At 41.6% G+C, this 10,477-nt stretch overlaps 1 protein-coding gene across 8 annotated transcripts in view; it reads right to left on the bottom strand.

The window, feature by feature from the left end:
• Positions 1 to 2,270: 2,270 nt before the first annotated feature.
• NYAP2 (neuronal tyrosine-phosphorylated phosphoinositide-3-kinase adaptor 2) overlaps positions 2,271 to 10,477 on the bottom strand; it is a 136,858-nt gene continuing 128,651 nt past the window's right edge. For 6 of the 8 annotated variants that reach the window (XM_042041987.1, XM_042041983.1, XM_042041984.1 and 3 more), the window contains one exon: positions 2,271 to 6,306. In XM_042041987.1, the coding sequence (XP_041897921.1) occupies positions 6,079 to 6,306 (228 nt within the window). In that variant the 3' untranslated portion in view covers positions 2,271 to 6,078. Of the gene's footprint in view, positions 9,471 to 10,477 lie in introns of all 8 variants that reach the window. The other 2 variants (XM_042041986.1, XM_042041989.1) reach the window with 2 other exon arrangements.

The following is a 10,477-nucleotide window of genomic DNA, read 5'->3' as shown; positions in this document are numbered from 1 at the left end:
CAAGGGTCCTTCTGCCCGCGCAGGGAACACAAACCAACCAATGGGAACGAGGCTGAGCAGGGACAGGGAAGCCCCGTGTCTGTGCCCTCAGGGCCCCTCTCCCAGGGCTCCATGGCAGGGGAGGGACCCCAACACCTCACCCGTTTTATTTTAATAAAAGGAGAATGAAAACAACTGGATAAACATGACAAGAACAGTTTCAGAACAAAACAAGCCACCCTCCTGAGTCTTTAAATGTCCAAACAGATTCTGTGGAACATCTTAGGGCTGACAGAAGGGAGACAGAACTCTGAGCATGCTTTGTGGGGAAACTGAGGCAGGAGAGGGTTTAACTTCTTCCCTCCCCCTTTTCATCCCCCACTCGGCATTGGAAAGGGATTTTTGGGGAAACAATTGGCAAAAGCATGGTTTTGTGAGGGAAACCATGGATGAAAAAACGGATTAGGAATACACTGGGGGTAATAGGACATAGGGTAAAAGGGAAAGGTGGGATTAGGAAAGGGAGACTGTAGGGGGGACTTACAATGGAGATATTGTCTAACATGACTACGATTTTTTGCATATATACTGCCTTTTACAGGAACACCATCAGGCCCAGTGACCTGCGATGCTTGTAACCATTTTCTACCTTGTATAATTTTGAATTCCACGACTTCTCCATCTCCCAAGCTTGGGATGCATTTTTCAGGGTTATTCTTTTTAATAGCAGTTCTATGCATGAATATGTCTTGCTGGTTGTCACACCTTGTTATAAAACCATAATTTTGCTTAACATTATACCATTTTACTATCCCTAAGATCTTAGTTACTATGATCTTTTCCTTTTTCCGAGCGGCTGCTGTTTTCTGTCTCGCTGCGTCTTTGCTCTCTCCTTCGGTCGCTCCCGTGTTGGAATTGTCGGGGCTGCTGGTGCCTGCGCGCTCTTCCCGGGGTCACGTTTGGGGCTGCGCGGGCCGGGCCGCACCGCTCAGTTCTCCGTGCGTCGCCTTCTCTGGTCGCAGCTTCGCTGCCGCTGCCAGGCGCTGTACCCACATCTCGGCCGGGCCCCCGAGCGACGCCCCCCCCGCGCTCCGCTCCAGCGCGTGTTTCGGCTGGGCGCGGCTCCGCTCCACCACCACCGCCGCCAGCCGCCGCCCGCGCGCCGCCCCTCTCGGTCGGGCGTTCACGGGGTTCGCTCCACCACGCGCTGCGCGGGGCCGGGCGGGCACCACCGGGTGCCACTGCTCCCGCTGCGCCTCGCTCCGCCGCCGACACTGCGGCTCGCTTGGCTCCGCCCGCGCGCGGGAACTGCCTCGCTGCTGCTCGCAGAGCGCTCGGTGCACGTGGCCTGGGCCGCACGGTCCCTGAGCCAGGCTTCCCTTCGCCAGGACACAGCTGACATTGCTCAACAGTCTCGGTAATTAAATAATATTCACGAAAATATTCTTCCATTGGCATATATTTTGACTCCAATATTAACTGTGTCCAAACGGTTTTCCAAAAGCCCTTGGTAAGAATTAAATCCCAAGAAACATAGAAAAAGTTCTTAAACAACCATGCCAGGAAGTGTTTCAGTTCTTTTTGAGCTTGAATCAAGCTAAAATTTACAAATCGTTGTTCAAGAATCATTTTAAGTTTAAGATAAATGTCCATATGTGGCTCTGAGAGCCAAGAGTCTTCCCACGGTTCCTCCACAGTTTAGATACGGAATAGCAAAGCAAAACCAAGAAGAGGAATCCAAAGTTTCCAGGGTTTACTCACACAAATCAGTCGCTTAGGGATCGGGGATCGTTCTACTCACAATTCTCCACCATTATGTTGCAGTGGGGATACTGCAACATGCATATATCAAACCAGGAGTCCCATGGAAAGGAAATATATATGGACAGACAGATTCTTGATAGCTGTTTCAGAGAGATGTTTATTTCTCCAGCTGCATGGCCGGGGCTCTGCTGAGGAACTGTTCCAGTCACGGGACCAAGGGTCCTTCTGCCCGCGCAGGGAACACAAACCAACCAATGGGAACGAGGCTGAGCAGGGGCAGGGAAACCCCGTGTCTGTGCCCTCAGGGCCCCTCTCCCAGGGCTACACGGCGGGGGAGGGACCCCAACACTAACCTATTAAAGCAATGAATTCATTTCCTCCAACAAATGGTGGGATTAAAAATGTACCTAGGGAATGCTATAAATACACATCTGTGACTTGACTTTTCTTCCCAGGAATCTCTGGCTAATCCCTAGTGAATAACCTGTCTCTAAACTTAAACCATCAAATGAAAATGAACAGCTGAATATTTTAAACTATTGCTTTTTATTATAATTACACTGGAGCACAAATAAATAAGCACTAAATTATTGTAAAATATTGTCAATGCACTAAAGAAAGCAGAATTGATCTTCAAACAACATCTTATTACTTCAGAAGTATCAAAGTACATTTAATTACATCTTACCTAAAAAAATCAAGTACAAAAATGAAAAGAAAATTAATATGTATTTATACTGTGTATATAGAAACGGCTAATAATATATGATTACAGTTAGCCTCTAGCTACTCCTTAGTCCTACACAATCTCAGGCACATACCTGACAATTTCTAATGAAATATAAAAAAAGCAACATGACATTCAGTTTCAAGATATTAGTAAATGTATTACATCGGAATGAACACAGAATGATTTCATTTTATTTAAAAACCCTGTCATTTAAAAACTTAGTGCCATTGTCCACTTAAAAATAAACAACCCAAACCAAAAAACCCCATACTATTTTATACCATTTGCTTTAATTTGTCAAAAGGAGCAATAAAGTAGACATACATTGGCTAATATACGTAAACACATTTTTAGTGCAAGAATAACAAGACCTGTGACTTTACTGTGCTTTCTTGAAATCACAGTGCACCTTACACAAATTGCTACACTATAATGTTTAACTTCAGGAGTTTAAAGCAAAATAAGTGCATACCAAACAATTTCATATATACAGTCTCCATAAGTGTGTGTATATATGTGATCTGTATGTATATACAGATTGCATATTTATACAGACTACAGCTTTAATGACTGTGTGTAACTAAGCACTGTCATTCACCCTGTGACACAGAAGCTGCTGAGACAAGAGGTGATGTAGGAATGTTTGACAGCACTGTGATGGCAGCTCTCGGCAGGACAATATGCCTTTTACTCGAGCAGTGGGGTGGGCCAGCAGTCACGGGACAGGGCAGTGGCTGTGTCCTGTTCTGGCTCTGTCCCTGACCTTTGGAAACTACTCCACCTGAGCCTCACGTCCCTCCTCAGTAAAACGGCTCTCGCAAGCATGAGGTTTACTTCACATTTCTAAAGTGCTTTGAAGGTAAGTGCTAAGTTATATTTTACTTTTTCATGTTGTCGCACTTTAAAACAAAAAGCCATTGTTTCCATGGGATACAATGGAGGTCTGGAAGCACGTGGGCAGTTATTTAGGAAGGACAACATAAACAGTGTTGAGCAATAAAAGCAAAACAAGGAGTTTGCGGTGGGCTAAGTGTACAAGCAAGTCTGCTTAGGACAAGAATGCTTCAATTCCCTGATATTTATTCCTATTAAGTCTCAATATGGAAAGGACACAATATGAACAAACACTACCAAAGACAGAACTGTTCACACTGACACTGCCTTCCCCCAGTGGGTGTGCCCAGGGTCTGCGCTGCCAGTGATGCTCCGGCAGCGCGGCTTTAAAGGAACTGCTCCAGGAGGAGACCAGTGAGGACAAGGACTGGCAGAACTGACTGAACACCGGCTTGTGTTTTGTCACCAGTGACTTTGTGCAGTTGGGGAAAAGGGCTGAGCTAAGTATTTCACACATGGATATAGAAAATTCTTCTCTTGCCACATTACAAAGAAGACAAAGCATGAACACTTGCTGAATAATGAACCTGTTATCTCAACAGATTTCTCATGACCAACAAGTTGTCTTCTTTCCAGCAGATTCTGGAACTTTGCGAGATCTCTGGAGTTTTTCTTCTGCCATTTTCTTTCTTTAAAAAAAAGAGAATAAGCAGAATATACAGTTGGTGTCTTTTGGATGTAACATGTTCAAAGATTCCCTCACAGCCTCTGGGTTTTTTCATGTCTTCTGTCATTTTGGCTGTGAGGGGGTCTTCAAATCTGCATTTCAATTCTGTACCTATTCCAGCCTTTGTATTCATAACACACCAATATTTAACGTATGTGGATATATACCTATGCACACATCTATGGGTATATATAGATACATGCATATATACATGTATATGTGTGTACACATATGCATATATACATATACAATAATGCTAATATACATACACACATATAAACACACACTTCATCTTTTACAGAAATCTCAGTTTGGACATCAAAATATACATTAGTTAATTAGTTATAAAATATTTAAAAACTTTATTTCAGAGGCTGAAAAGAAACTACTACTGATAAAGCATTACTGAAACTCAAACTTTAGCAATATAGATTACAAAAACCTTCTAAAATTTGTTATTTTTGGTCTTTTTTGATCAGCAATTACAGCTGTGGCAATGCTGACAATATAATTTCAAAGAAAAGCCAATATAACAAGAAGTTTCAAACAACACATCTTTTTTTCTTGGCGAATATAACATTAAAATGATTGTTTAAAAGAGGGAATTTTGTACTACCAAACTTCAGACACAAAGATAGAAATTTTAATATACAAAATATATGCCATAGATCTTTTTTCCCCCCTACTCCAACGCAGTACAAGTTTCCCTCATTCTCAACAGATCCTTTTGGAAGATATTTCACTGCACAGATTTCACCCTCATAATCAGTATAAGCCATCTCTTTCTCCTGTTAAAACCAGGAGACCATAATTCTTTGGTCATGACACAATATTCTGTTAAAATGGGTGTAATATAATACAGGATTGCAAGCCAATTCCAGAAGCAGCCAGGAAGAAGAAACAGCATAGCCAGGAGAACACATTACGTGGGCTTCTGCTTCAAAACCGCATGAAATCAAGAGGGATTTCCCAACTGCCTTCCAAGGGGTCTGAATTCCAGCCCACAGAAACAACATGAGGAAATCTGACAGAGCGTAAGTTGGGATGTGTTGCTGGATTTAAAAATAATAAACATGTAAACAGATTTTGTCGCCTTTATTTTCTGGACCGTTGGTAAATGTGGATAGGGACGGCGGTGGCAGTGGCCAACCCACTGAGCTCAACCCACTGAGCAACTGGCTCTCTCCAAGGGCTGCACAATGCTTAGTCACAGTGAACCATGGTCTCTGCTAATCAACGGAACGTCGTCAAGGAAGAAATTCAGTCCCAAGCTTTGCTGCAGAAAATTTAGTTCCTTGGCCAAATCATTTTAGTAACTGGTTCATATAAAACCAAGGGCAATTCATCTGGTTAACATTACGGGAAAACAGACGCAGAACAATTAATATTTTAAATGCAACTTGGGCACCCACATCGAGCACTTGTATTTTCAGCGCTTGCAGGTTTGCTGCTTCCCACCAGAACTCTCTCCTTTGTCTATCCCTCCCTCCTAAACTAAGGACATCTAACAAGTACGACTCTAGTTATCTTCTACAGCCCTAGCACCGAGTTGTTTTGTACATTGTCCTCTTCAACAACACGTACAACCGCATGCTTTTGTACAGAGGCCACATCTAGGCAGGTCAGAGAAATAAAATAGTGGCGGCGGGAGTGGGGGTGAACAGTAGAATAGAACATAGAAAATAGGTAATAAAACAGTATAACAGTAACATTATATAGTAAAATTCTCCATAAATTTTTTCGTTTATATATATATATATATATTTAAACAGTGTATTAGTTTGGGTGTTTTCAATATATTGGTGAAATATTTACATTTTGATATCTTCTGGATCCAAAAAAATCCTGGATAAATATGTTTGCCTTAATCCAGTTGGAAACCTAAATCTCTCTCGATTGACAGGTGAGCACTGTACCAGTGTGTTTGTTCCTAGGAAGTTCACTACCTGTAGGTAAGTCTTAGGTTAGAGCCTTTGCCTTATTAAGAAAGCAGGCTACCTGTGCTTGGTGCAACACAGTAGAGAGGGCATCCTCCACAGCCCTGTCAAATTGCAGTGTCCCAGAAAACAGTTTGTTGTTTAGAATAAGGAGGAGGACTGTATTTCTTGGTCCCGGCATTCTTTTTCCAACTCGGCAAAATAGGCATGCTGTCCTGTTTGCAGAGTCCTTTCTCTGATTTCTGTCGAGCTTTGATTTCTTTGCAGAGGCAACGTTTCTTTTCAATCATATCCAGCATCGTATGGTCCCCTTGTAACCACTGCATGCACGTCACCTATTGGGGGAGGTGGATGGAGGAAGAGAAGAAAGGGGGAAAAAAAAAAGGAAAAAAACATATGAATAACTGTCTTGGTCATAGACTGAATATGCTTTTTCTTTGCAAAATTAGCTTACTCTTATTTGAAACACTCTAAATTGATGAATAAAAATCTCTATGCAAACAACAGAAACAGAGTTAAACAGCTTTACTTCTAATTACTTCTTTAAGAAAAAAAAGGGTTGTAAAAGATCCCTGCTTTAACTTCTCCGGAGCACTAAAAGCTAATAAAGATAAATGGTTTTGGCTATCTAGCACTGGTTGGATTTTAAATGATAGAATAGGTCTTAAAAAGGCATATGGATCTTAACAACATCCTTAAGTTGTGGAAATAAAAAATTCTACACACCGAAACCCATGTTTTATATTGCCTTCCAATTCCTGTCACATTAAAAGCAGGGTGATAACATTTCTGAGTATCAAGCTAAATAAAACTGTTAAATTTTGTTAAAATGATTTAATGAACTCCATGCAAATTATATGGATTAGCCTATCCTACTCTGTGATATTTCATTAACTGGAAGGCACCAGGAGTTTAGAAACTCCATGTTTTCATGCATGTGGAATACTTGAGAACATGATCCTGATCCAAAAGGGGAGGTTAGCATATGTTTAGCTGTAAGTACGTGTCACAGCCCCTCTGAAGCTGAGAATGTGGCTTCATTCAAGTTCAGTGGGGAGTTCACAATTGAAAATGTTGTGTCTTCAGAGGCTTTAGACTGGAACAAAAAATCACTAATAGTAAACTCTTCTGAAAGGGCTCACTGGTTTTGGATATCACTGTATACCTACAGCTCAGAAAACTCCTCAACAATTGCTTTGCAAATTTGAAGTGTTGTCTTGAGAGTCCCCACATTTGTTTCTCATGAGTTAAGGATTTGTGTGTAAGTAAACACACACGATATGTTCACATACGGTCCAGGTACACCTCTACTCTTGCCATGAAAATTAACATGTACACCAATACTTTGGCAGCATTTGTGGTTGATAAAGGAAATGTATCTTTATTATTAAGGGTATTTGAATACATTTAATAATGCATATGCCTTTCCTTCATAAGTCTTAGCATGCCAAGAGTGGGCATACTCCAAGTCCCCAGAACTGAGGCCTGGTTTGCTTAGAAGCCCTTATAGAAACTTCCTTGGATCAGTAGTTTTTGTGTTCAGCTTGAAGCATATTTAGCATTTATTGATAATAAATAAAGCAAATGTTCAGATTCATAGCAGAAAACAAAGAAAAAGGAATAAATGTAAGAAAGCCTACCAGAACAAGTAATAAAAAACTATGTACTCAAACAGAAAAATTAATAGAATACAGAAATGTTGGTATTTTTTGTAAAAAATAAAAGGGGGTGAAACAGGATAAAATAATTTTATCACAAAACCATTCTCACCTTATACACTAGATAGTACTCTAAGTAAAACAAGTTTAATCCATATTATGAGTTTTGAATTACATAGGTAACTTATCTGCAATGTGTCCTCCTGAATGGCTGAGCCATTTCTTCAGGAATTCTGCTGTGCCTGCTCTTTTAATGGAATACTTGTCTTCCATTTCAGGAGTGATCTAACATTTACTGTGGTGCAGGTGGGCATGAGGCACAGTGTCTACCATGGCCATGAGATTTTCTCTCTTTGGGTGCCCAGGCTTGGTCCAAAACTCCCTGACTGGAGATACTCCCCTCCCACCCATCGGCTCGACTCCACAGATGTTGGGGAAGGCTCTACCTGACCCAGGTTTCCTGCCATTCTGCTCACCAGTAGTGGGTCAGTACTTACACAGCAGTGTCTTCAGCTGGGTCCTCCTCTGTGGGGAAGGACAGAGACACAGTCTGCACGTTATTCATTACACAAATATTCACCAGCACAGCAGCTTCTGCACCAGGCCTGCCGACAACAGCGCTTGAGCATGGATTTCCTCTCCTGGGCACCGGGAAACGCCTTCTCTTTTACAGCTCATCACATCACAGGCAGAGTGTGTGCCAATGCCAATCCCCACGGCACGCGGGGTGCTCCAGTCACCAAGTGTCACAAGCACCGCACGCAGCACACACGACAGCCACCGTGAGAGTGTCACATCCACGTCACCCCCCGCTCACCGCCGTGCTACACACAGTGCAGTGCCAACACGGTACCTTGTGGTACTGATCTCCTTCATTCAAGGGGGTATTCAAGGGGACAGAAGCAGCATTTTGACATGCTAATTTCTAAAATGCCAGTTGCAACTTCCCAAAGATAGAAATGGAGTTGTAGAATGTATCAGTTACACAGACACTCTGCCGCCCCCTGCAAAACAGCACCTAAAATATACCCAAGAGTAGGCAGCTCCAAAATCTTTTTTTTATACTGGCCACCATATTTTGTTACGGTTAATGAATCATTTACTGTGAAGAATTTGAGTTTTCCCAGACACAGATTTTCAAGTCTGCTTGGGATTTTTTTAATGCTATTTTTGTTTGATGGCTAAGTCCTTCCTATCAGGATCTTCTTAGGTGCACTGTTCGCATGACACAATGTCTGGAACTACACTCAATAATGGTGCATGCAGGGGAAACTTGTAGAACTGGGATGGGGAAAGTAATTTGCTAAAATACACCAAGTGAACATATGATGTTGAAAGGCCTGGGGAAAAAAAAGCTTAAATATTAAAAAAAGCTTAAATATTAAAGGGTTTTTTGATAGTTTTGCCCAGTTGTTTAGTGTTTAAGTGCAACAGAATAAAAATATTAGGAACAAAGATGCATGGCCTCTGGAAGCTGCAGGACAGACCTAAGAGGAAATACCCATTGCAGATCAATGAACTACAGAAATGACAATAACCATGTCGCTGATATGAAGTCCCAGAGTGTTAACTAAATTTTCAGTGCATCCTAGACGAGTAACAGGCACTGACGCTCACAGGCCAGGACTCAACCCAGCTGTTTAATCACAGTAAAAACCCCTGATGACTTCAGTAGAGCTGTTGAGGTGTTTAAAGCTAATGTGTTTAACACTGCAGTCTTAGACCTAATCCAGTGACTGAACTGGTGGCACTCACATTTAGTTCCAGCACTAATTTTTTTCACATTCTCCCTCCTTTCTGGCTTCAGCCTGCTCCTCTGGTCATGCACCAGGCTAATATTCCTGCTAAAGCATAACAAGGAATTTGTTCCATGTGAGAGGCACAAAAGATAATGATGTTACAACTTAAATTTATGAAAAAAAAGTAGAGCATTCAAAGAATTTTATAGCTATACAGCTCTCCTGGGAAAGATCCCATCGTGCTTCAGGAATGGTGCACATACTGCATCATGTCAGAGCTTGGCTGCAGATGTGGATGTACACAGACAGGCACAAAACGCATCATCACTGGAGGTAAGAGCCAACAAGACACAGAACAGGAGAGGAAAACTTGGTTCTGACCAGCGAATTTTGGCCCAAAACCTGTTCTTACTGAAGAGGGAAGAAAGAGCCAGCAGCTAATGCTAGGATTGTAAGAAGGGACCTCCTGGAGACTCCAGGATGTGTATCAGGTACTATGTCCCATAATATCCTACAGATTACAAAATTTGCTAATTGTACGTCAATTTTTGCTTTGATGGAATCTTTACTCATTAGATTATCCAAGGTATAAGACACCTTTTTAAAAAATTAATTTTAAATCAGATAGAGCAAGAGAGTGAAGAAAAACACCAGGCAAAGGCCCAGAAGTTTGGACATTCACCAAGGAGGTGCTGGAGATAGGGTCAAATCCTTGCTCCTAGGCAGGCAGTAAAAGCTGAGTGATAAATGGATGTGTAGGAAGCATACAGGAATGTACAGTGGTTGGATAAATTCTCTCACCTGAACGTGACTGAGTGCAAGAGTAAACAAGGATCTCTGACAAGTTCCTGGTAAACACACTGACCCTTTGATTAGTCATCAGTCTCTAGTTTTCCTTCAAAAACCTTCTTCAAAGTAAATGCTTGTGCCAAACTTGAAAATCAACAACAAAAGGTAAGAAACTTCTTCCACTATACAAAACTGAGCTTTTCCATACAGTTTTAATCACCAGCTTTTTTGCAATCTTTAGGAGAAACCAGTCTATGTGCCAGCTTACTTTTACTATTTGCTCTCAGTTTTCCGATTTTCTTATTTCCAAAACATTGGAA

This window comes from Corvus kubaryi, unplaced genomic scaffold (genome assembly GCF_017639235.1).
Source record: "Corvus kubaryi isolate FWS band 111438036 unplaced genomic scaffold, C.kubaryi_AGA036_p1.0 37397, whole genome shotgun sequence".
NCBI lineage: Eukaryota > Metazoa > Chordata > Aves > Passeriformes > Corvidae > Corvus > Corvus kubaryi.
Note: the sequence above shows the minus strand (reverse complement) of the source record. Positions and strands in the feature narration are given on the sequence as shown.